At 41.9% G+C, this 27,669-nt stretch overlaps 1 protein-coding gene across 6 annotated transcripts in view; it reads right to left on the reverse strand.

Annotated features, from left to right (window-relative positions):
- Positions 1-27,669, reverse strand: part of PCDH19 (protocadherin 19) — a 196,567-nt gene that overhangs the window by 106,772 nt on the left and 62,126 nt on the right. For 5 of the 6 annotated variants that reach the window (XM_085607756.1, XM_085607755.1, XM_085607754.1 and 2 more), the window contains one exon: positions 5,671-5,729. The exons of the other annotated variant lie outside the window; for it this stretch is intronic. In XM_085607756.1, coding sequence (XP_085463882.1) covers positions 5,671-5,729 — 59 coding nt within the window. The remainder of the gene's footprint in view (positions 1-5,670; positions 5,730-27,669) is intronic. 6 annotated transcript variants of the gene reach the window in all.

Consider the following 27,669-nt stretch of genomic DNA (forward strand, 5'->3'; position numbering starts at 1 on the left):
AGTTGGTTTGTCGTTTCCAACCATGCTTTCTTTGTCTTTATTTTTAGCTTCGGCACAAGTTGATAGTCTGAGGCCATGTCCATTTCTATCAACACTCTCACATCCTGCAGGGACCTCGGATCTTCTTGGAAATGCAAATATGGTCGATCTGATTCTCTGTTGAATGGTGTGGTGACACCCACATTGCTTGTGTATTCTTTTGTGTGAGAATACACTACCGCCTATCACCAGACTGTTCAGGGCACAGAGCTCTGTGAGCCTTTCACCATTCTCATTCATATTACCAAGGTCATGGTTGCCCATGACTTCTTTGTAGCCAGTGTTGCCACTTCCAATCTTGGCATTGAGGTCCCCCATCAGTATGGCGATGTCTCTCTCAAGACATTTCTTCAGGATGGACTGGAGTCTGTTATAAAACAATTATTTTTCCTCTTCTTTGCTGTCATTTGTAGGTGCATAGCACTGGATAACATTCATGTTAATCATCTTTCTTTTTGTTTGTGTGTAAGGTCGCTATGAATGTTCTAGTACTGTGGGCTTCCCATCCAATCAGAGCTCTATTGGCTGCTGGCATTAGCATCAGTGCTACTCCCTGAGAATGTGGGCCATACTCTTCCTTCTGTCCAGAACACAGCAGCATTCCTCCTGCAGCCATTCTTTTCGGTCTGGACTGTGCCATTCTGGTCTCCCTAATGCCAAGCAGGACAGGTTGTATTTTTTCATCTCCGCTGCCATTTGGGCTGTCCTGTCTGTCTTGGTCCTCACATTCAATGTCCTGGAGGTGATGGTCTTGATCAAAAGCAGGTGGTTCAGATTAGTGGCTTCCAGTGATTTCTGGCATTCTCTGTGAAGGTGATTCCTCTCTCCCCAAGGCCAGGATGCCTTTTTGTTGATGTTTCTATAGCTAGGATTCTTTTACACGGTGGGGTAGCTAGCCGAACACATAGCCCTCCTCCTTTCACAGCTGGGCTTGGGACCGGCCAAGGCAGATCAGGACTGCAGCACTTTAAATAGTACTATACAAGTATTCCTTTGCAGTCTTGTAAAGCTTTCAATGGACATTATCAATAATGAATAATGTGGGAATAAGAGTTTAATAGGCCGATACTGGCTATCCTCATAATCAATGTGATCATTTCAGTTGCTAGCAGTAGCATCCCTCATCAGGATTGCAGCACTTTAAATAGGACCGTACAAATTTTGCTCTGTGTCCTGCAATATTATCAATAGTATATTATCAGTAATTAACAGTGTGGCAGTAATAGGTTCAGCAGGAAGATAGTGGTACTCCTATGGGGAATATGATACCTTCAGTAGCTAGCAATGGCCAGGACTGCAGCATTTTAATAGTACTGTAAAAGTTTTGCTCTGCAGTCCAGTAATAATTTCAATCGTTCATTAACAGTACATACTAGCATGAATATAACAATTTCAATAGAACCCTAGAGGCATTCCATATAAGTAACGTATTGATTGCAGGTGACACTTAGAAGGGCAGAAACGATTCTAATAGTACTTGCACAATTTAACCAGATGGCAATTCTTTAAAGAGGCTGTAAAAGACCTTTGTCAGCAGTACTGTAATACCTGTGATAGGGCCAAATGAATACATCTCAGCAGGACTGCAACACTAGCTATATGGCAGTGCTAAGATTTGTCTGTAAGAGTTGTTTACAGGGAACAGTTTTGGCATTTTAGTGGACGATGTGAAATAGCAAACATATGCTATTGGTGGACTTAACTCGCGTAATTTGCTCTAGTATAATCAGGCAACATTATGGCAAAATTATGCAAGATTATACAAATAACGGGAGGAGCTAAACCTGTGGTTTAATGCAATTGTTTTAGCACAAAATGCAACCTAGCATCCAAAATGAACCCAACGATGCATTTTGTACTAAGAAAAATGTGATAAAAGCAACAGAACATGACCAGCAACAGCCAGAAGCTGCTCACACTCTAGTTCTGTTCTCTTGAGGTAGGCATTTGTGACCCAAATTACTCTAAATTACACAAGCTGGCTTATTTGAGTAATTTTGGGTAATTTCATGTCACAAGAGTAAAGCAAATTTATTGAAATTACTCAGATTATTCCACCACATTTATAATTTTGGCCAGGCCTAATATTTGCTTATGGCGGACTCATATAAAGGACATTTGAAAGAACTTGCCTAACATGTTTTAACTAATAGAAGTGCAATTTCTTTGGAATGTCATATGTTAGTTCACATGACACTGTTTGACACAATAAAAGCTGTGTGATGGATTATAAAAATACCGTGCACATGGAAAATTTGGGACTTACAATGATACCTCAAATACTTTTAGTATGAAGTGGGGGAAAGGCAGCGTAAAATGTAGGGACATATTCATCAATAATAAAAGGTGGAATCGACCAAGGCATTTTCTTATATAGGCATTTTATTTTACCAGAAAGGGGCAGTTGAAGCTAGGAAGTTATTATTCATGAAAGCTATGGCTGCCCTAGCTAATTTTGCAAGGAAACTAGGCAGAAGACCTTCTGTTGAGTTGTTGCATATATATCAGGTAAAATGTGTTACTACGGCTACATATGGTGTAGGTGTGACCCTAAACCCATACAACTGGTTGAGAACGCCTTTTCCTTCTGGCTGTTCCAGGCAGCACTTCTACCTATATATGCCATTTTGAACTAGGGATACCATATATCTGAGACCTAATAGAAGCCCAACTGTCCTTTAGTGGCACAGGATCTGGACTTCTACTAAAACTACTTTTAATCGTGATATTATAAAAGACATCCTTAAGCTACAGCTGGTACTGGATATCCCATGGCTAAAATACATAAAAGATTTTATGAACGATCTCGGGCATCCTGAATATTACGATGACCCAGGTTCTGTAATTTCTATCTCCAGAAAAGATCTTAAAAGATATTGCATGACGTTCCTGGACACACATAGATTTGCAGTTGAGGTATTAAGACCATCGATACAGTCCAACCAAATGATATTGACCACTTATGGTATTCAGCCGTACCTAAAAATGACATGAAGTGGGTATGAAAGACATGTACTGACCCGTTTTAGATTTGGGATCGTTCATCATTTAATAAGTTTACCCACAATAAACAATTGGTCCAAAACATTGTTTAATTGCCTATGTGATGACCTGTCCTAGCAATCAACAATACATGTAGTTTTATTTTGTAAATTATATGAAGTGCAAAGAAGGAGATGGATTTTACCAGTTTTAAGGTTGTTTGGGTCTGAGACAATGCCATCGGACATTTTTATTATTTCAATTTTTTAGAGAATTATTGTTTTATAAGGTCAATTACATCCTTTTTAAAAAGTGTAATTAAATGCAGAAAAACTATTCTGATATGAAATTCCTGAAGAAATTTGAATGAAATTGTAGTAAGGTTTTTAAGAAATTCTGTACCATTGAACTTTTTTTTCTTAAGTAATGTTATTTTATTCAGTTTCTGATTTGAAATTCATATGTGTTTTACTGTGTATGCTTTTATGATTTTTCCGTAAAAAAATCAAATAAAGCTTATATTGATTGATTGGATTACAAAATGCCTTATGTATGTAATACAATAAAACATGTCATGACATAACATAAGGTGGCACGGTATTACATGACATTCAATAATGTAACATTCATGTTTGATGGTCTAATTGTCAGACTGTTGTTTTTGCGGAGAAACCACCTTCATGAAACTTTCCATGGATGAACTGCTAAAATGTGAAATATTCACTGTTGCGGGAGGAAGGGGGGGGGGGGGGTGAGGTTCTTCCCACAGTTCTGTTCCTTGCAGCAGGATTGGCTCTGAATTGGGAGTGAGCATTCTATAGTAGCTTTTGACCCTCCTTACTCGGCCCTACAAGCCCCTGCCCATGACGCAATACCCAATGTATTGTATCGGCTCTAGTGACTTCTACCCTTGTGCACTCCTTTTTTTAGGCCCCTATAAACTCCCCCTCCTTCCTGCCACCAACTATGGACCAAAATGGGTCTTTTAAGTGTGCCCCAAAATTTGGTGTTCATTATTAGTACTACATTCAAGTAGTCTCTGATACGCTGCAGGTTTTCTGTCAACACTGCAGGAATGTTTTCTCAGGTTCCTGTGTGAAAAAGCCATGGTTTCCATTGCTGTCTCTCGCGGAAGGGTCTTCAGTGGTAACAGCTTAGGACTCTCACATGGAGGTCATGGAATCATAAATTGGGCCATTGGCATTGCAACAGGGGGCTCACAGTCAAATCTGTGAGCTGGTGGCAACGTCGACATCTATAATAAAAGCCTTATCTGTCATCAAAATGAGGTCAGCGAATGAAGAGGAGGGTGGGCGATGCATCTGCTTTTTTTAAACTTCACTCCTCTTGATTAGGCCCTATGCCGCCCTCCTTCTACTAATCAGTCAGCTCTCAGCATTCTGTGAGTGAAGAAAGATGTTTCTCATCGTCTTACTGTAATAACGATCTTAGAAACAGGAGGGGTTGAAAGATCTCGTCAGTAGGGTGACTTAAACCTGGCTTGTTGTTAAATACAATTTATATGCAAATAGGTTTTGTTAATGGAGATTTTGCTGACATGCATCTGTGAATGCTTTACCATGGTGGATGTCGAAACACATTTCCGCACAGGTGGCCTTTTTCCACCCAATTTTGCTAGTCAAGTCAACCACTTCTATTATCAAGGCACCTATGGTTTGCTTTGCCCATCTATAGCTCAGCCAACTTAGTCATTTTAGGATCATGGTTTTGGCCCAGCGTCAGTAGATAAAAAAATTACTAAATAGGCAAGATTTTCCCTACCCTGCACCAATAGGACTTTACACGTATTAGTACGTCTCCATTGGACTACATCACTGCTTTACACACAGAATGGTGCAAAACATTCGTTCAGGGGGAGGGGAGGGAGTCTAGGGGGCTGCCAGTCCCTACAGAAAAGGTTGACACCTAAAGCAGACTGTCCTATTTTATGAGATGATTAAGTGGTCGGCACATCGTGACATCGGCTCATTTTGAACTGACAGCAAGATGGGCTGTCCACGACATGACTTGACCTTAAAGATTTACTTCAAGCACCACGCATTGGCCAACAGTCGGGTGGGTAAAACCAATTAAATAAAGTCCCTTCCAGGAGTGCTCTGTGCATGTCTGAGAGGGAGGAATAGTTTATTTTTGGGCGATCAAAATGACCATGTTATTTTCTCATCAACAGTGGCAATGACGTATATTAAGCACAGTCTCTCCAACGATATAGATTCTCGACGGAAGAAGGCGTGGGTGGCCTCACAACACAGCTGAGGGTGTCAGGGAAATGAATTGTTGTTCCCACTTTTACTTAAATCACAGAATGCATTTCGAAATCAAGCGTCATTGTAATGATAGTGTGATGCGAGACGGAGGAGACAAATGACAGTTAATGAGTTGTCATGGAAACATGCTTTCAACTAACTCACTTGTGTGGCCCATGAACAAGGTAATGGTGACAGAAACATTCCTCGGCTAAAAATAAGACAGTCAGCTTTATAAGCTAAGAAACACAATGGTGAATTGCCATTTGCTTAAGTTGTGTAGAACCGACCCCAAAGCCATGCAACAAGCTTCTGGAAATTCTTTGCTCACAGAAAGACAATGCACATCGGTGTAAAGAGCAAAACAGGAAATGGGGTGTACCTCTTTATCAGGTGCGCTCTGCTGTTCACGTAGTTTGAGTCAAATGAATAGTTCTCTGTCTGAAACATAAGAAGGAAATACAGTGATATGTCAGAGGACTGCATACAGCAAACAGCTAGAAAGTGAATTTGTGTGTATTTACCTGAAAAATGTATGAGGTAATGGTGTTTTGCTGTGAAAGTGGACAGAGCTCATAGAGAAAGTGGAAGCCATGGTAAACTACCCCCAGCCCCGCGGTAAGCAAATGCCACCCATTCCCTAGAAGCTCGTCACCTTCGCATAATAAACAACAGCCACCAGAAGTACCATCAGACGGACAATACAAGGCACTAAATGAATATAGATTGAGTCGTTGTGGGTGTGTAGGCAACAGCTGTAAGCCTGCTGTGGCACTTCACCGCCCACTTGCAAAATGCGAAACATTAGCAATTGTGCTTGACGCACAGGAGGGGCTGATTGAGCTTGAAGCAACAACAACTCGTATTGACAAAACGGTGGCAGGGACATGGGTCTGCCATTTGTAGAAGCGCGTTCAGTTGTAAAAACAGTACAACAGTTGCCAAGGTAATTCAGATGGTGTCAAGGTTCAAGTCCTAAAAAAAGAAGTGGGGAGGCACACCAAGTAAGGCAGAATGGATGTGACTTCACCATGCGTGACATCACTGCGTGTGAAATCACAGGAAGTGACATCACAGGAAGAGCCATCAAGAGCACATGACATCGCATCTGGCATCACAGGAAGTGGCATCTTAACTCATGTCATCGCTGGAAGTAACATCAGATCGTAAGACCTCACATACGTTTTGCAATTCTATCATGAGTACATTTGAGCACATTATAATATTTAACAAATTAGATTTTGTATTGGGGTTGTGCCAAAAAATGTAAACTACCCCAACAAAAATCTGGGCCTCAATTTATACAGGTATATTTTTTTCACTCTGCCACAAAGAAATTGGCAACAAGGAGAAACATGGAAGTAAATATGTGTTGCTTAGTTGGTTTCAATTCTGTATTTTAAAATATTTTATGGGGTTACGGCACCTGCTGCAGAGATTTTTATGAGTCAGGTATATCTCGGGGAATAATAATAGTGGTAATGTAACTCTTGAGATATGTGTTTTGCCAGTCCTAGTTTTGAATCAAATTAGTGTAGAGGGTTATTCTGTCTCCTGCAAAGCACATTATGTAACACGCAGATTACAGATTTGTATTTTATGTAAAAGGTTAAGTGAGGTTTTTTTGTTACTTTTCAGTTCATAAATTGTAATCCTACCGATACAGCACAATGAGATATAAGGGACATGTGGCTCCTTACACCTTGTAACCATCACTATTTATGTAACACTTCCTTTATAATTATGTACACACATATGATTTATTGTCAATATATAATCTGCAAATGTGATGTAAAGAGCTCTGACACCCTGCATTGGGATGAGTTGTGCTAAAGCACTATAAAAGACATGAAAAACAAGATAGTGGTATTAAAATTGCTATTTGTGTAAGTACTTGGTCCATCAACACATCCGTCATTCTTACAGTGCATGCATATCTCCCATATACAGGGGCTGAACAAAGTCAAAATAACTTCTATCTTAAGTATCTGTGAAGTGATAAGATGTAAGCCTTTGTTTCCCCTCCATTGCATCTAAGTGTGAGGGTCCTGATGGCTCGAAGCCCTAACTCCGACCTTTGTTATGGGGAAGCTGGAATCTGATAATTCTTTCCCCGCCTGCACATATCTGCTCAGGACAAAAGCAGACAACGTGCAGGCGCTGCTACAAGTGTCCTGGTGTCAGAAAATTACACCGGGGAGAGTTCAGCACATTTCCATCAATTCCGGGAGAAGTGGGAAAGGCGCGTGACCCTCCGCTGAAAGTGGCCAGCTGTGCAGCAGGGCAGATGGCACCTACCCTTTGAAAATAGTGTCTACCCTCGACTCGAGTCCTGGGCAGGCAGATAAAAGCGGCATGCGCTGAGCCTTCCTACGTACGTTCTGCGCTGATAATAGACGGCCGTATCACTGGTGACCACAGAACAATCCAGAGGCGAAAACATCCTGCCCGCAATCCGCGGCAAACCTAATTGCTTGTATTCCCCGACGCAGCCCATTCCGCAAACTTGAATTTGACTGGAAGTTCAAAGGTAGTTTATTATTAGCGTATAATTAACATGTGAAAATATTTAGAGCCTGGATATGCAAATGTCGGCAGGTAGTCATCCACCGCCGCATTTAAATATCACGCTTTGATTTCGCCTTCTGCCAATGTATGAAAGAGCCGCCTGCAGGGACGGCGCGGCGTTATCACCCGGGCCTCAGAAGGCGCCAGAATCAGCCCCTCTGAGAGTGGGCTTTGCAAAGTCGGCGAGGGGATCTTCAGAGACGGACAACAAAGCATCGCAGGGAGGTCACCTTGTCGTCCTCATTTGGACAGCAGAGCTTACATTTCCCTGCAAAGCCCAGCAGAGAAGCAAAACAAAACAAAAAAAAGCATTGGTAAAGCCAATAGGTCTGCCTTTAATGTTCCAACATATGTAAACACATGCACTTACAAATGCTGTTTACATGCAGTACATGCAAAAAATGTTTTATTCTAATAAGCCTGCAGTATTGGCTTTGTCAATACTGCTAAAACAGCAGCAACAGTGAGCACCGTATCTAAATAATGCATATAGGTGCTAAAGAATTGAATGCAAGAAACAGCGTGAAGATTGAGTGTACTTTCCAGGTGTAAAAAAGTCCCTCATGTAATCCAATAGAAGTACTTCCTGGAAGGTGAAATGATATGCCAAGTAGCCAATAGCATGACGTGTGAGGGTGATACTGCTCCTAGTGGAGCCAAAGACCACTCACTGTATGTATATTTTAAAGAACTGATAACTACATTTGCATAAAGTTGTGCTGTGAAGCCAGTCCTAAAGATATTCTCCACGATCAACTATTCTTTCTTATTGCCCTATGCCCAGTTTTACCCTGAAAGAAATGCATATATATTAGTTGCGGGTATAAAAACCTCAATAACAAGAATCCAGGTTTTTTGCTTTTAAAAATGACTCATCAGAGCTTAGTTTGAGCACAAAATAAGTACATATATTAATTCAAACATAGCTGTGTGGCATTGCCTTCAGTTTTACCTGATTATGCTTTGTATACAGAAATATTGAGCATAAAATGAGTGTTTTTAAGTTAAGCATATCCAAACAAGATGCTTCGAAGTGATTTACCAGTCAAGCATTTCAGGTTGGGCTGTTCTTTCAGGTGTTGGCCAAAACCTGATTCGCATATGGCTGGTCTCTGTCTTTAGTGGCACGGATGAGCTACAACTGACGGAATGGAATGTCGTCCAGAATAATTACCAGCAGCTGAACTAAATTCAAGCTTATCACCCGTCACTTTTTGTGCCCTTTTCATATGAAGCACAAATCGTTATTAATTCAAACTCGGAACTGTGGGTTATTTCATGGATGGTGTGCGGGCTCGCGACATGAAGGTATTTTGTTGAGGGCACTGGAGCCTGAAGTCTTCCATATGACCATCGGGCTTTCTTTAGTGCCTAGTATTGTGCATGGAGCTAGAAAAGGCAGGAGCAAAGATAGTGAGGACCCAAGACTCATTTAAGGCATAACAGCAACAACCGTCGATAATTATCGCTAAGCCCACTTAGCGCTAGGATAATTATTGCCGGCTATCGCTGAATTTTATCGCTGAGATAGCGTGCTATTAGCAATGCTTATCTCAAAAGTGATAAAATTCCAGGCGCAAGCTGCCAATGGTGCGATTATCGCTGGAAATACAGCGTTAATCGCACAACGTTTGGCGATAGCTTGCTGATCGGGCAGGGCAGACTCAGCCATCATATCCACCTTCCATTGGATATCATGGCTAAGTCAAACTAAAAGCAGGCGTAAGGAAAGTAGCGATAACCAAGGTTACTGCTACTTCTTATCGCTATGCTTGTTAGCGTGCCCATTGATAATTGGAGAAATGTCGGTTAGAGACATTTCTTCAGTTACTTTGAGCTGCAACAACCCACTTTGCATCTCATTAGAGATGCAAAGGTGGGCGTTACGGGAAAGGGCGCTAAGGCAAGGATTCACGCAATAGCGTGACCTTGCTGATATAGCGATAAAATTATCGCCGCTTTTCGGCCGAAAACGGTGTTAATTTTTTATCGCTGCCTTGTTGATATGCCCCTTAGTCCTTTGCCTCTCTCGAGTGACTAAGGGGCATATTATCAAGCCAGGTGATAAAATTATCGCCACTTTAGCGGCAGAAAACTGCCGCTTAAATAGCGATAATGGGCTTGATAATATGCTCTATGGAATTCCAATTGAGGCTCAGGTTAGAAGTCCTTCACATCTAACATGGGCTTCAATTGGAATTCCATAGAACATATTATCAAGCGCATTATCGCCGTTTTAGCGGCAGTTTTCTGCCGCTAAAGCGGCGATAATTTTATCGGCTGGCTTGATAATATGCCCCTACATGTGCTTCAACTTTGGGTTTTACATTTTGTTTGTGCGTAGGGGTCCTCGTACTTAAGAACACGCATGGATGTTTGCTTGCTGCATACCAGATGCTATGGACGTTCAAATTGACAAGGTAATTGTTTAATGTAGGCGGGAAAAGGAAGGGTATTTGTCAAAAATGGGCACACCACCAATGTCGACACATCCCAAAAACTTCACAGAACATTTCTTCAGATTCAAGCACACACCTCTGTTCTGATCGATATCAAATGGCAGTAGTTTTGCATATTAATTTCAGCATTAAAATCTGCATGATTAAATGTGTTTCTATTGTGCAGCTGGTGGCAGTCGATAAACGCAGCCTTAGTCAACTCATCACCATGAGCAAGAGAGGTGCAATCTGCTGTTAATCCAGTCAGGCACAAAGGCTGCAGACACTGTGCAGGAGGGGGCAGCCGAATCAGCCATTAATCTAGAATCAAAGAGAGCGGCAGCCAGTCCCGTGGCAGACTGTCGCGCCAAGATAATACAGTGGCAGCGGTGTTGCTTAAAAGTGACCTTTTCTGAAATACAATATCTAATTTAGCAAACAGCGGCTTCCCGGTGAGAAACATGTTATCCCGTTAAAGCTGGTGGTGGGTGTTACATGCAGCACACCTCGGTTATTACTTTCACGTAGTAATTACTGCCGAGGAGTCGAGCAGGAGATTTACTGCAAACCCCGTGCTCGCAGTTTCTGCAAACTAATCACTGCATTTGCAACACCGTTGAGCGCCTTATCATGCAAAAGAACACACGTGCCGGGAAAGAAAAAAAATCAGAAAAACATGGAGTCAAATCTTTCTGTCTGCGAAGAAGAGTGTTCTGGGCTCTGCCGCTTGACATACTCCCCCACTCAAGCATTACAAAAGAATGAGTGTAAAGAGTGAAAGACGTGAGGTAGAAACCTGTCTCGGGTACAATTAAAGAGATTGCTCCAGGTTAGAGAACGCACTTTGTGAAGACGCTCGAGGAAGCCACACACAAAGAAAGAACATATGCGGCTCAATTATGTAAAATGAATCACTTCGTGTTAATGGGCTGTCTCACGTACACAGCGGGCGTGCTCGTGTCTCATATATAGTCGGTGTCAGTCGAGCAGACACACTGCTCTATGCAGTGCGCCTGACAATATCAGTGGCACCGCCACATTGGCAGCACACAGACTTTGGTGATATGGGCAGTTGCGGCTGATGTGAGGGCAAAGTGGAGAGGCGGGGCGAACAGGATGGCGGCAGGATGAGGGGGCGAAAACAGAAAAAAAGAAGGAAAAAAAACGTATCTGACGCAGGCCCGCCACTCTTTTTCTCCGCGTCCTCCCTGCCGCACAGGATGCCAGACTCCCCTGCAGCCAATCCTGACTCTGCTCTCATGTTCGAAAGCAGCATCAGGATTGTCCTGAGCGCTGTGAATTTGTGCTCCCAGAGAGATTGGGAGCCTGTGCTTTCCTGTCTCCAACCCAGCAACGCAGCTGGGTTGGAGACAGCTAAGGGCGCATGTAGGTTTGGCCAGCCTGAGACGGGCGGCCAAACCGACATGCGCTCAGATAGCAGTGCCCACCATTCCCCCTGCTGACTGCCCCAGGGATGGCCCTGTCCCCAAGATTTGAACTTGAAAAAGAAAACAACTATAAACTCATTTTATTTTCACTTTATTTTTCAAGTTTTGAGGCTGGTGGGGGGGGAGGGGGGGCGACACTCCTCGGCCATAGCGGAGGAGCCACCACTGGATGTGGGCCAAGTACTGTACCATCCATCAGAATGTGCAATCTTTCATAAAATATTCCTGCACAAGAACGGGATCACTGACAGAATATCGGTAAAGATTGTGTAGGCAACATATTGTGATAAAAATATTGAGGACCAAAATATTGAGAAGGTAAGTGTATATAAGTAAGTAAAGATTTGCTATTCTTCACTCCACATCCACATACCATGAAGATATATTTATATATATAGTCAAGGTACCTATATGTGGAGTTATATGTGGTAAAACTCAGCTGAGCTATAGAAACTTACTTTCACAATATTGTTGTCCTCGTTATTCTTGACAAAATATTTTGTTCACAGGATATATATTTTTTCAATATTTTGTCTAAACACTCAAAAATGTTAGGACAGGTGCTTACGCGGTGCCTAAAAACAGCAACTGCGCACAGAAAATCTAACCTGTCCCACTGTGTTCAGATTTCACCACTTGACCCTTTAGTTACAATAATCCAGTCCCAAAGGCTGCCACTGCTGTGCCCAATCATAGGGTCTCCATCCTGACTCAGGAAAGTGCCCTCCACACACTGCTCCGGCCCACCAAAATCCTACCAGTGTTGATCACATAAAAATCCATTATATGGTGGAATGTGAATAAAGTATTAGAACATTTTTGATCAAGAAACTAGGGAAGAGTCCCCCTTATGATATAAGAGCAATATTGAAAATATTGCTTAAAACTGTTTAACATGTATAAGTTACATGAATACCGTCAAACAAGGATTGCCCTGACAAATATACAAGACAGCTTTCCTTTTTACTGTCAATGCATCGCTGCTCCACTGGACTTTCTGATGGAAAACCATAAAAGCGTCCAATCTTCTCTTTCTGCTATTATTGAAGAATTTATCTCGATGCGCATCTTTTCCAGCTGAAAAGATCAAAACTGTATGAGTGCCAGGTATTCACTACTATCCAACTTTTATTACTCCAGTCATTACTTTAACGCAATGGTAGATAGGACTTATTTTAATGGGGTGAAGTCCCATTAAAATGAGCGCTCTACCCTGCCACTAGAGCATTCTATGCTACAAAAGACCTGCAGCGCTCTTTCAACCAACCACTGCATGTTACCAGCAATGATATATGTGAGGGACTGAAACCGATCTATCCAAGAGACATTTTCAACAGACAGTGAAGCAGATAAAATTACTGTCAATCATAAAATACCAAAGGGAACTGCCTTATTGTACTTGGGGAAGCTTAGAGCCCCCCCCCCATACTTTTTAAAGAGGACATTCTTGCTAGAATGGTTGAATGAAACATAAGGTACTTCATTGGCCCTTATTTCTCACTAATTCGAACTATGAAAAGTGACTTGCTTTATTTAAAATCATTCAAAAATATATAGAGAGTTTGGCCAACGACAAGACACTTGAGCCACAGAAACTATCTGATGTCAATAGCAAGATTATTTAAAAATAATGAAAACAAACATAAGATCTCGTTTCCACAAACGCCTTTTGTCCTCACATTCAGGAATAACGGACCTCTTATTATGACCAAAGCAACCTCTTCCGAGCACAACACCTGTCTTTCCAAGCTAATCAAGAACTGTGCTCAGACACAACACAAGCACCTGCAAAGTTATCAACCATTCCCTCAGAGTAGGACATAGTCTGCTATAGGTTTAACACTGTGACATAGGCCTTTAACATCCTATTTCAAATCCCCAATTTATCCTAAACCTTTCAGACTTAAAACAATGTGCATTGATTTATGCCCAGCTATATGCATATGTTTTGCATATCTACTATTATTTTTGCAATTCATAAAGGGGGCCGCGGAGCAAGCTATAGTTGCCATGAGTATGCTCGTAACCCCTTCCATGCTGCGCAGATTCCGCCGCTGTGCTGACGGTTCCGTCATGAGCACAGCTCAACCGTGGCTCATGACGGAACCGTTCCGTCATGAGCACCGAAGGGGTTAAAGCCTTCTGTGGACTGTCCGCAGAGGACAGCATTGCCAGACTTAGGGTACATTTGCAAGTGCACATTTGCAACCTTTCTTTACGTACCTTTTTTTCTGAACTATTTTTCTAAATAAAGACATTTGTTGTCTTTGGTCCCCTGAAATAATTGACCACTTCTTGAACTAGGGATATGTTAATCAATGAAACAAGTTGGGGAAATGTTATCTTTATCCATTGCAAAGCCTTCTGGTTGCCCAAGTTCTGCTAAATCAACACCAGTAATGTGTTTGCCCCTGTGGTAGTAAAGTTAGTGAGGCAGGTATGATGGATTATGTATACATTAACATAACTGCACTCACAGCAATTTACATCAATTTGATTTACTATGAAGACATAAATACTCTTCGGATAGCAGTGTCACTTGCTGCTTCGTCATTGCGTCTTTCTTTCGGAATAAGTACGCTATCTACAATACAGAGCAATCACAATATTGTAACTTTTTTATTTTATACCACTTAGCAGCGGCGGGGGGGAGCACATGCAACCACAACTGTCATCAAATGGCTCAAACACTGCTTTCTCTATTTTTACTCTTCACTTATTGTGTAAATGGAAGATTCCATGGGGCTACATCCTATGGCACATCTTTTGCTAAGGTTAAGGGAAAAGTGAGAATTCGAGGCCCTCTTACTTTTAACAATTAGTTCACGATGCTACAAAGGAGAGCTATTATAATGCTTCCTTCGTCACTACTAATTAATTTGGTAAAATATTCTCAGGAATGTTCGCACGCTAAGTTTTTTTTCTGCAGCATTTTATTTTGGAAGGGTGGAGAGGGATGAAGTGATTGCTTCGTTATGCCGCTTTGTACCCAGATTATATACAGATCTAGCAGTTTATGCCAGTTTTGTATTTTCTCTTGTGATGCTACCATATTTATGAAGGGGGGTACCTAATTTGCACAAATGAATTCCGTAGTCCTATTTGATATGTAAATTAGGATCTGCCATCATTGCATTTACATTGACACTGTAAGCACTGACAGCAGCACTTTGCTCTAGGGTCGATCACATTACACAACACCTCAGAAGTTGGTTACTGGTGATTCCTTGGGAGTTGTGTATGAGGAGTGACCCCAAGACGGCTCTTTTCAGGAGGCCTTCAGACTCAGAGACCCTCAATGTGATATCTTACCCAGAAGGGAAGATAAGGCCCTTACTAAGGACAGCCTCGAGGTGTCCTCTTGAACACAGTGCTGTGTGTGAGTTTTGACACACTCCCCTGCCCATACCGGAAATGACTATACTCGGCTGCTTTAAGCTGGAGCTAAGATAGGCAGACAGACCACTTAGGCCTTTTGGGCTCCATCTCATGATCAGCTAAACTTCATGACTATGGAGCAGTGTTGTTTATGCTACCTGGATTGGCTGTATGAATAATAGAGTGTATTACTGAGGACATTTAGTTGTTGTAAAATAAATATGACTATTCAAATAAGCTAATTTATAATGAAACATCTTGAAACTCAGCTGTAACTTAATGAGTTACTTCACCAATGATAGCACTTAGCTCAACATCTGGCACTCATAACCTTTCCATTGTATTAATAATTAATTTCAGAATGGGGTATAATTTGGAAAACAATATATGTATCCAATGTGCCTGTGTTTGCTGTACATCAATCAGTAGGTTGCCCCAAGCAACTGGAATACTAGAAAAAAATCGGACAAACAGGACAACCTTAAAAAACTCACACAAATGTAACCCCTTTCCATCATAAGAATCTTCTATCAAAGAAGCACTCTCATCTTTTCTCAGCATAACAATATTTCATTCAAATAGGCGATGACACTTTTATTATCTAAATGAAGGTGAACTTCTTGAAACCTGAGCAGCTTCGAACCCTACCAATTGCCCTCCCACCATGCATGGGATATCTCGAAACAAAACTCCAGGGGATCTCGTCATATCTAATGAGTAGATCGTGTACTCCCATATTTCCACAAAGCAGATTTCTGAACCACAGTTCAAGTATCGATCTACTGCCATCTGGGAGGTAGCAACACCCGGCTGATACAGGCCGCAGATTGGACTCAAAAGCATTGGTGAGTGTCCTCCCCTCAACTGCCTGCCCCATCACATGACTCAAAAAATCAAACAACGATACTCTCCTGTGTGCAACTTCAAGCCAGTGTCATCTATAAAACACACGGCATCACATACAGCAAAATACCAGCACCCACTCTAGCTGCGGAAACAATATTGCTTCCAGCGCTGTGTGTCACAGGGAGACAGATTGGGGAAGAATAGCTGCAACAAATGTAAAGAACACTGAAAGCAATTGTTCTCCATCCATTTTGTACCCCATGTTTACGGCATTGCAAGATGGGTATGCAAAATTCTTGTAATTTTCTTTTCGGTAATTATGTGAAATTTTGGCAAAATTATGTGAAATTACAATTATGAAAAAGTCACAACTGGCATTTGGTGTGTGGTTTAGTGTGAAATGCATTATTGCGTCCATGTTGGACACGATGATACATTTTGTGCTAAACAAATAGTAGAAAAAAAGCAAAAGCACTGCTCGCGCTCGGCTGCTCACGTCGTTCCCATGCACTCACAGTACATTTTTACCATGAGTGGCACAAGTGCAATTTATACATCGATCAGCAAATAATTGCATACTGTGGTGCAATAGCATTATTTTGGAAAGTTCTTATAACAAGAGTAACGCAAAATGACCAAGATTGCGCTCATTATGCCAGTTTAATGCAAATTTTCCCCAGGCCTAATTACAAGACAATTCTCTTGAAGGAGCATCTAATCACATGCTATGTCTCCCTACGTGCACATTCTTAAATTGCTGCTTCCCCAGTGCTTGCACCATGATGTCTTAATGTATAGCTCCGAATGCTCTCTGCTAGGTTAGTGTGGTTATGTAGGAATACTTCAACAAAAATAAACAACTGATGAGTGGAAGCTGTGGGTGCAGTACTATGCTTGTGGCAAAGCACAAAATGGCTGATTTACGAGGAAGTGCCGCAGCGTGGCACAGCAAGCCCTTTGGCTGCGCCACGCTGCGGCACTTACAAAGCAAAGGATTGTGACATATTTACAAGGATTTGTCGCATTCTTGTGCTCTCCCCTGCGCTGCGCCGGCGCAGGCACCCTTGCACCATGGTGCAAGGATGGGGAGAATGTTTTTGTGCAGGAAAGGGCACCTTCCTGCACAAAAACAATCACCACAGGCATTTTCCTCTTTCAATGCGTGCTGTAGAATGGAGTACGCATTGAAAGAGGAAAAACAAGGAGAAATGAAAACCTTTCTCCTCGTTGCGCCTCGCTACGGCGTAGCATTCAGACGCATTTCCAGATGTACGATTCCTCGTAAATCTGGAAAGGTGTCTTGTTCCATGTGTGTTGCGTAAAAAGGACAGGAAAAGCCATGCAGGGTAGGAGCCATGCAGGGTAGCTTTTCCTGTCCTTGTAAATATGGAGCAGAAAAATACGCCACCAGTAGTCCACAAAGGTGAGGTACAGGTGGCGCCCCAAAGTTTATTCACATAGGGGAAATGCAGCATTCTGCCACCGCCGGGCCTGGGATTAAAGCACAGTTCTCAATTGCTAATTTAATGGACACTTTGTTATAATATTTTAGTCCACCGGCAATTTGGGGTTTAGATCAGTTCTTTGTGTTTCTGTCTTTCTGATATATTATTTAAACCCTTCAAATTACTGCGTCGCAGTGATTGCCGATTTTATTCGCATTCATGTTACTAATTATTTTTGAATATTCACGTGTTTTCTTGCAAACAGAACCATGTTTATATTACACCACGACAAAACGATGCTTCATGTCCTTGCGTTTGCAGAACAGTTCGTGCCTCAAAAGTAGAAATGCCTGTTGTAGGCCAGCATACGGCAAAAACAGAATTACGCATGCCAGAACAAATCACGCAGTACCATATAAATGAATCGTCAATCGGCCCCAAGAGAAAGAACCTTTTGTATTTGTGTATGTTGGCTTTACAAAAAACAACGGAAAATCATGTTTTCTAAGAACGCGCAACACTTACTCTCACGCGTTCCTACCAAGTCACGAAATGCATTCATTGGGAGGGCGCGGGGAACCTGTGTGCAGTGAGTTCAGATCCTACACGCCCTTTCGAGTGCCACAGGATCTGTTTCAAGGTTTGCCCTTCCTTGCTAATTACAGGGCGCTGCAGAGGTAAATTACATATGTGTAAATAGTTTCAAGACGTTGGAGGAGAGAGTAAGAACTGAAATGTCTTTGATAGTGAGGGAGACACAGTTCAGTTAATTAGTGGTACTGTGAGACTCCCACCAGGGAACAGTTTGTAGGTTGAACGATCCTACTCTTCAGGATGTGATCTGGGTAACGTGTTTATGGCCGAGACTTTCCACCAGAAGGAATCTTAGCAAAGCAACAGAAGGGGCGTGTCACAAAATTAGCCCCATACTAGGTCCTTGGAGAAGGAATATATTCACAGTTTTTTGACTGGTTTGCAGATAATTGTTTCCAAAGTTGTCTTTAAAAAAAGAGTGTGGGGTAAATGCACCTATGGAGGATGCAGGGTTTGTAATTCACGGCACACATTGAGATGCATTCAAGCTAGGTGGGCGAGACAATGAAATGTTGACAACATATGGGGGCATATGTACAAGCGCCTATCGCCACCACAACGTCACTTTTATTGACGTTGTGGTTGCGATAGGGGCATAGCCTTATGTACAAGGCAGCGTTAAGCCACTTAACGTGGCTTAACGCTGCCTTGTCAATAAGGCCCCCTTTCACGCTATGGTTAGCGTGAAAGGGGTGGGCAGTGGGTGTTCGGGCAGGCGAAACAAGGAGGAATGCAATATTTCGCCCCGTTTGAGCTTTTTCCATGTGTACTGCCTTGTGCAGGACTCATGGAAAAAGCAAAATGCCATGGATTGTTTATGTGCAGGAAGGTTCACCTTTCTGTGCATAAACAATCTTTAAAAAACATGCCATTTGTGACTTTCATGTGTGCTGCATTAAGCAGCACACATGAAAGTGACACAATGGCATTTCAGGGTTGTTTATGTGCAGGAAGGGACGCCTTCCTACACATAAGCAATCCTCCCCTGCACGCAGACGCAGACTCCCTTGCACTATGGTGTCTAGAAATCATAGAGTGAAGCAGTTGGCAACGAGAACACTGCCTAGCTACCACTTCACTCCGGTGGACAGGTTGAATGTACTGATGTGTTTTCTGTGTAATCACTTTCTCCAAATAGCAGCTAGTGTTTATCATGTAGACCATATGAATTTACGTTTCTCTGAGTATAAAAAATACATTTCTTACTATATGAGCTAATTAAATAACATTATCTTGCTCAGATTTCCTATTGCGTACAAGGATTTTAAAAATAGCAGCCATACACCTACAGATCTCAATTATTTAAGACAAGAAGCCTTCACATCATCTGCTATAAAGAGACTGTAATTACTTCTCTTATTATTTCATGTCGCTCCCCCAAACATTAAAAAAAGCCGTCATGCCTTTCTATCCAAGAGCAAAACACTGTTAAAGAGACACGGGCCCTTATCAACAAAATATAACACACAGACGTGGTACACTCATGAAGATGCACACGTTGCACCAACAGACCAAATGACCACAGAGCACAATATTTGCAAATAATTTAGAATGTCTCCAAGGCACACTGTAGATGTCTGTTATTGTACATTAGAGAGCATAGTCATGGTGTAATGGGTTAATTTGTGTCTCCAGATGTGTGTGTGGTAGCCTCGCACCCACCCAATACCTGGTCTGCATTATTGGTCATTTGTTAGCAAGGGCATGGCCCATTAATATGGTTAGAGTATATCTGCCCAAAGCCTCCCATTTGGATGGTGTAAAGGCACCCCAAGACACCCCTAAAGTGGGTACACTCACTTTCCTGCACCTCATTGGATGCAGGCATTCAGAATGTCCCGTAGAGGAGCACTGCAGACCTACCATGTCACGCAGTGCCATCGGAGCACTTTACATGGTCACGCAGTGAAGAGCCAGTATCATGCAGTGAACACAGGGTAAGCTGGAAACATCAGCCTGGGAGTGACGGTTCCTCGCTCTGAGCGTCTATTATGTGTTTCTGCAAACTCCTCATGCAGAAGACAGGTTGCTACAGAAGCCTTCTTATTTGGGGCAAGGTAGAAGTAGCTGCTAAGAAACTGTCAAGCATAAAGCCCCACCTCTCTCCCTAGCCCCGCACCTTCCATGGCTGTGTAGGCATTCACCGACCCTTATGGTCACACCCTCCTTCTCCAGGCCCCACCCCATCCTGTGCTCCTCATCCTCTTTTTAGTGGGATTTTCTTAAATGTTTGCAAGCCTGCCCTGGACTACACTGTATCAGTAATTGTTCATTCCATATGACATAAGTGATCATATGCAAGAAAAGCAGGGCACCAAAAGGCCCCAACTACATCAGACTTCCCTGAAGGTTAAAGCTTCATGCTAAATACAGCGTGAAAGGGTGCCTTATTGACAAGGCAGCGTTAAGCCACGTTACGTGGCTTAGCGCTGCCTGGCAAATAAGGCGAGGCCCATATCGCCATTATAGCATCACTGAAAGTGACGTTGTGGTGGCGATAGAGGCTTGTAAATATGGCCCCAAATACGCCCAGCTTCATCAAAAGGAAACTAAACACACATATATGTTAGTTGCACAGCTGCATAATACGGCACATTCCCGTCAACACATTTAGTTTTACCTTGTAAATTGTCTTTCCTGCGTGTAAGGTTTTTCCTTTTAAATACAGAGCAAATGAACCTAAACTTGAACTAGCCATTGAATTGTTTAAGCAAGTCCAACTGTGCGAGAGGAATTCTTGGAATGTTTGTGTGATGCTAACCTCCAAAGGAACAACGTTTTCCCTGTCCCCAAAACCGTTCAGTATTTTTCATTCTGTAAAGCCAGATTCGCCAGCCTGGATTATCACCTCTCCTTCCTGTCAAACTCCCATTTTGCAAAATGACTGCATCGTCTTCCCTGTCTGTCAACCAGTCCTGTTTTTTCCCTTTTTCTTTTTTTTATAGGATAAGTATGTTAAGTCCAAGGTAGTGTAGATGTGTTGTTCCTATAGTAAGTGTGAGGTCCTAGGTCTCAGCTTGCTTAATGTTAGTGGCTAAAACATAGGGCTTGTCTAAAACCCGCATTCATGACATGGATCGAATACAAGCCTGCTATGTCCTCCACCTAGAGCAAGGTCTACTTTCACCTTCTTTGTCCTAAAGGACAGGGCAGAATTTTAAGGGAGGCATATGAGTAATCTTAGTCAAACAGCACTCCGTCCCCTAAACAACCTGCATAAGCAGTAAATTCCCCTCTGTCGACTTCACAAGTTTAAGCAATTATTTGCAGAGGGTAGTACTAAACCCTGTAGCATTTGAGAACTAAAACATAGCAGGCTACAACTCGCAAGAAAGGAGTAAAACGTATCTAAATGTTTTACAAACAGTAGGCATCGACTGCCAACTCTTATGAGCACCTTTGGAATTTGTATGAAAAAACGTTGGCATCTATTTATCGCTTTTAGCTAACAAACTTAATTAGCTTATTGGGTGAAGTGCCTGCTGCAGAGGAGATCTCTGAGAAAACCAAAGAATCTGGCCAGTGATGGTTCATCCTTGTATCAAATGTAATGAGGATAGCATCCCTACTACTTTCCTGGGTAGGAATACTGTGACTTACATAGTTAAAGCGCTGAAAGCCAGTCTTGTTCTCTTTGGTGTGCAGTAAATCATATGTGCACCACAAAGCAGCCTATTGTCTTTTTCACCTATGAGCAACGTTAAGGAAACAAAGTACGAATGTTAAAATACCACTCTTAGAAAGTTGGTATTTTTCTGCCTCCAGTCTGTAGAGACTTTCCTGAGTCTCGGTTCCCTGCCTGGCATGCTGATGACTGTCTCTCTGGGTTGTGAATTGGAACCAAACACTAGACAATAGGGGCTGGGTGTGCTGAGTGGTGAACACCTGGAGCAGATGAAGTGGCGGAGCTGACACTCACAACACCAACATTTCAATGGCCTTTCTTCACACTCACACAATGATTAACACACCAGAGACTAGACATCTTGGCATCTCTGAGTAAGGGGAGAGGAACTGTTCGAGACAGGGCTTGGTGTCAGTACTCTCCCCCCACTACATAGGTTTGCACCTGGACTAAAAGATCCATCTCAGAGACGGCCTCAGACGATCTTTGGACTGGAAACCAGAAGATAAGACTGCACAGCTGTTTGCCTTGCTGTATCTGCGATTGCATCTGCTCTCTCTTTCAAGACTCCTGAGTGACTCCAAGGACCAGTTAGCTGGTTCCCTGCTTGAACTTTCAGGACTACAAGTTCCAGAGGCCTCACTGGCTTTTCCCTGACCAGAAGCTGAGCTGGCCTTTTTTTTCTTGCTTTTCAGCATCTGAAGGAGTGAGTGCTGACCTCCTTTCCTGTTCCAAAGGTCCAGGACCCTTGCAGGGTGTCAGAGAGTGCTTCTACCTGCAATTATTGCAAGTTTCTGCTCACCAACTCTGAGCGATGCTGAGTGGCTCAATGATCCCCAACTCCGGCCCCTGTCCGAATCCAACGGCAGCAGCAGCGGCCATCAACAGCTCCCCGACTCCGGTCCCGAAGCGGAACCTGATTGAGTGGTTTTGATCCTCGAAGGATCCTGTCCAACACTGACGGCAGCCTGCACGGTCCAACGTCCACTTCAGCTCCGATGCCATGGCTGCATTTCCTCTCGGCTTTGACCTCATGCAGCTCTGATAATCAATCACTGCAAATCCGACAGTGAGTGGCCATTGCCTGTTGCTGCTTGTGACTCTGTAAACCCTTGTATTTTCGGCACCCAACCCAAAGGTAACTCTTTCACCAGGCCTAACTTGGAACCCGATGCCAACATGACTCCCATGCGCCCGACTTGAAGTTACTGACTCTAGCCCAACTCCTTTATTAAAATATATTCTATTTTCCTAAATCTGTTTGGGACCTTTTTTGTGTTGCGTTTTCACTTTATTACTGTTTGTGTGTTGCATAAATAATCTGCGCATTGCTTCTAAGTTAAGCCTGGCTGCTAAAGTCCACAGTGCCAGAGGGTTACGCGCAAGGTTTAGTTTATAAAAATTGTGGTTTACCCTGACTTGGAATGTAGAGCTTGCTTAAAGAGGGAGGTGGAGAGTATGCAACTGCAACATGTATGGTTGCATTGCATTGCGCTGCAACACCTTCACCAAATAGGTTTAGATTGGAGTGGGAATAGTAAATGTTACCTCTTTAGTGTTCAACACCTTCCCCAAATTGGTTTAGATTGGAGTGGAAATATTAAATGTTATCCCTTTAGTGTCCAACACCTTCTCAAAGTGGGTTTAGTTTGGATTGAGAATTATAAATGTCACCCCTTTAGTGTCCAAAACCTTCCCCAAGTTAATTTAGAATAGAGAGGGAATAGTAAATGTCACCCCTTTCGTGTTCAACACCTTCCACACATTAGTTTAGATTGGGATAGGAATATGAAATGTGTCCCTTTTAGTGTCCAACACCTATCCCAAGTTTGTTTAGATTAGAGTGGGAATAGTAATTCTCACCCATATAGTGTCCAACACCCAAATTGATTTAGATTACAATGGGAATAGTACATGTCACCCCTTTGGTGTCCATTACCTTCCCAAGTTGGTTTAGATTGAAGTGGGAATTGTACATATCACACCTTTAGTTTTCAACACATTCTTGCAATGTTTGTAGTTTTTGGAGTAATTATTTGCTTAAATTCATGTACTTTTTATATTGGTTGTTTAATTGCTTGAGTTGTTTGGTTAAAGTTGATTATAGCATTATTTTGTATAGGTGTTCTATGTTTATGGGGTTAATGTTTAATTTTTGGGTGATGTAAAATATTTTAATTTTAATATTTGTTTCCGATATTTTTGTTATCTATATATGTTAAAATCAATATATTTTTTTACGATATTTGTTGCTTGAAAGTGATTTTTATAGCTTTGTATACGAAGCTGATATTTTGGCTCTTGATATTTTATCTCTGAAATTTGTGATTCTCAGTATTTTTGGATTTAAATTATGTCACTGATCCAACTGGGCATATCTCAATCTATTTAAGAAGAGGAGGAGAAGGAGGATGAAGGAACTAACCATGAATTGAGGGGGTGGTTGATTTATGTAGGGTGAAGTCATGTATTTCCGTGTGAGAAGTCCCAACTGGCATTGAGAGAAATATGTTTTATTTTGTTTAGTATTGCTACAACTGAGTGAACCATCTGACAACTTTTGACGCATTTGTCAAAGATATGTTTAGAGACTCTAGTAGATAAATGGCTTCAGCCATGCTAGCATTGAGAAGTAAAACGCAACTGTTGAACAAGAAAATGAAAAGTTTAAAAATTATGTCAAACCCTGGGTTGGAATGTATCCATTCACCATTAAACTGAAGGACAAAAACTATTTGTAGTGCTCACATCTACTGAGGTATGTTGATGTTAATAAAAGAAACCAGGCAGAACAAGAATGAGATGAACACAATGGCTACAGGGTGCTCAGCTGTGTCTTTCTTGAGTCTCTCCAAGCTAGATTCAATGCAGAGTTTTGTGTGAAGGGATTCCACAGCTTCAAGGCTACCACTGAAGAGGTTCTGTCACCAGTTCAAACCAATTTAGTGGGCTTATGGACTGGATGTGGGAGGTACCAATTAAATTTGGCAGCAAATGTATACAAGTATATTACAAATAGTAGACATTGGTTGCCAAATGTTATGAATACCTTTGGAATCTGTTTTAAATTGCTATAGTAGCTATGTATTGCTATTAGATAACAATCTTAATTAGTTTATGCGGTTGAATGCCTACTGCAGAAGAGATCTGTGAGGAAGCTAGTAAATCTCAATACATGCCCTTGAATACTTTTGTCACCAGATCTGAGGCCATGACAGTCTTTTTAATTTTTATTTCAAATAAAATGTAATTAACAACATCAAATCAATCTCAACTGCCTATAATTTGTAAACTTAAGTTCATAAATTGCACTTAGGGCTACCTCAAGCTGTCAATTATTTGTTATAAACATGTTGTAATTTGGCTACTGAAGGGCCACTCACTAGTGCTCATTTATCACCTGCCGAAAAGAAACCAATGAATGTTTAACTTTATCATGGGTGAATACAATCTGCAGTACAATACAGCAATCAACCAGATCAATCGAAGACCACAAATGCATGCAGAAAAAGTGCAATGCCACTCCCGGCAATGACATAAGACTATCCATTTGATATTTAAAAAACTGTCTGGCGTAGCCTGACTGTTTCAGTCAAGGTATTTCGTGTGGAACCCTAGGCAAGAAGAGCGAGAACAGCCAAATTTGCCAAGATGTTTAGTTGTTTAGTCAAAGAATAAACGGGGATGCTAATTATTGATAGTCAATCATACAAATTGTATATTGTGCATGAATATCACCAAACCCAATCACATTTACCTCCCATCCACTTCTTGCTGGTCATTAGTCCCCAATCCAGCTAAGGCATTACAAGAGAAAGACAGTGGAGAAAACACAAAGCACAGTCAATAGAAAATATATGCTTGGTCTTCACTGACTCATCTACCAATCAATTCTATCAGAACATTCTCTGCTCTTATTCACCACTGCTACACATGGTGTGCAGGCTACCCCCTACCGCCGAAGCACTGCTGCTCCTCGTCTTCAGGTTCCTACAAGGTTCAACGTCAGATGATGGGCTTAAATCCACTTGATGTTTATGAATCCATTTGCACTTGTATCACGTCACGCCAATGAACACTAACCACAGTAGTTCACTACTGACATCACAAGAGTGAAAGACGAAAATTTGGAGCAAGTGACATATAATATTGTACATGGCTCACAGTGTTAATTTTCCAAGTGTCTAAACTGCCGTAGGTAAGCATGCCATTTCCATGTGGAGTTGCAGGGATCTAAATAAAACAGCTCTGCTTGACAGCACCCTGTATGCATTTAAATATGTATTTCTACATGGCTACATTTAGGGGTGAAAGGGGCTACAGCAAATCTGGGCACCTTAACTTATACACTTACCCAAAATCAGTTCCCAGCATTGGGTTATTTTCTTCTGTCCATTAGACTCAACCCTTGCGCAAGTGTCTTGATGTGCTGATGAAAAGGTTTTCTCTAGCGCCACTCTAAAACCTGCGCGCGCTGACTTAAAAGATCCCTCCCACTCGCTGACAGCTGAAACACACACTGACAGACTTAACTACCCGCACTGCAGAAGGAATTGGTGTATGTCATCTTGAGAAAGTCTGCATGCGCTCCTCGAACAACAAAGCAATTTACTCCATTCTTCAGTGACAGCCTGGATTTTCCCTGCATTGTTATTATGTTTGTTGTCTTTTAAACCCGACAGATTATGCATCCTTTTCCCACAAGTCCTACTAACATATTCCAAGGCTGTTAAGCGATAACATGAGAAAGATGCAGCTGAGAAATGAGATGCCCTGATAGCAACGAGATACTTCATACCACGTCTTCTGCATCTCCCTGAAGAAAATAAATACATGTTTCTATTTTACAACCATAAACAGCTCACATCCCACGTCTGTAGCAAGGTGGCCCGATGGACCATTCACTACCAACACATCATTCAGTTTCCCATCCTCTGTATTAACCGAATGTCGTCCAAATAATCCATAGATTCCATGACGCATTGTGAATTGTTCATTTTCACAAAAATGCTGATCAGGCAGCATGTTCAGGAGAGAGCAGTTTGCGAGCTCTCTTTTCAGAGCTATATTTATTTTTGTATCTCAGCTCCCCCAATGATTGTCTTGTCCACCTTTATTCACATAAACTAACTATATTCAAAATAGTCCATAGATTTTACAAGACAAAGCGAAATGTTCATTCTCACAAATACGCTGCTCAGATTTCATGCTCAGCAGGGATCAGACCAGGAGCTCTTTGTTCAGAATTGTCTGTTTTTCTATTTCAGTTCACACCAATACATGAATAGTACACGGCTGTTACTCCATAACAGCAAAGACTACGGATTCGGCTTTGCAAAGAGATGTTGCAATAGTTTACCCTGGCATCCTTTCACCAAAATTACACAGGCAATGCAAGTGGCATCATATGCCCTCTGACCTCCAATGACTTCAAAGGAATCCAAGGAGGTAATCTCACTTGACCATTAACCACAACTACATGCCAAAAAGTAACATTATAGATCCTTTGTTCTGAAGTCGTTACAAGGAGGCAAAAATCCATAAGAGGTGCAAAATAAATAACTTCAAAATATCACAAAAGTAGATACATGGAAGCCACATAAGTTACAAGCCGGGTAGGTGGTCACATTTACAATGTGACTGGGATATCAGAGTCCACTGGACCTGATGATGTCACATTTATGAAGTGCGTATCTTAACCCCCACAACTAAAACAGCAATCTTATGTCTGAATGAAACACACGGATGACAGTCACAGTAACATTTGACTTAATAAGGAATTGATAATGCATTTGGTTGATTATGGTGGAGTTTAGTGGAGTTTCAGTCTAGATGCTCAGAATGCTGTCACAAACTTGGCGGTTTGCCCAAAGTAGTCTAGTCTTGATATCTCTGGGGGGGAGGGGCATTCTTTATTGTTCAGGTTCTGCACCTTTGTAACTGGTCTTTGAACCACAAGCGTAAGCGTTGGGAATGAACCCTGCATGCAAGATGCTGCAGTGACTTATATTTGTTTATAAAAAAAATTGCATTTCATTA

Source organism: Triturus cristatus, chromosome 5_2 (genome assembly GCF_964204655.1).
Source record: "Triturus cristatus chromosome 5_2, aTriCri1.1, whole genome shotgun sequence".
In the NCBI taxonomy this organism is placed as follows: domain Eukaryota; kingdom Metazoa; phylum Chordata; class Amphibia; order Caudata; family Salamandridae; genus Triturus; species Triturus cristatus.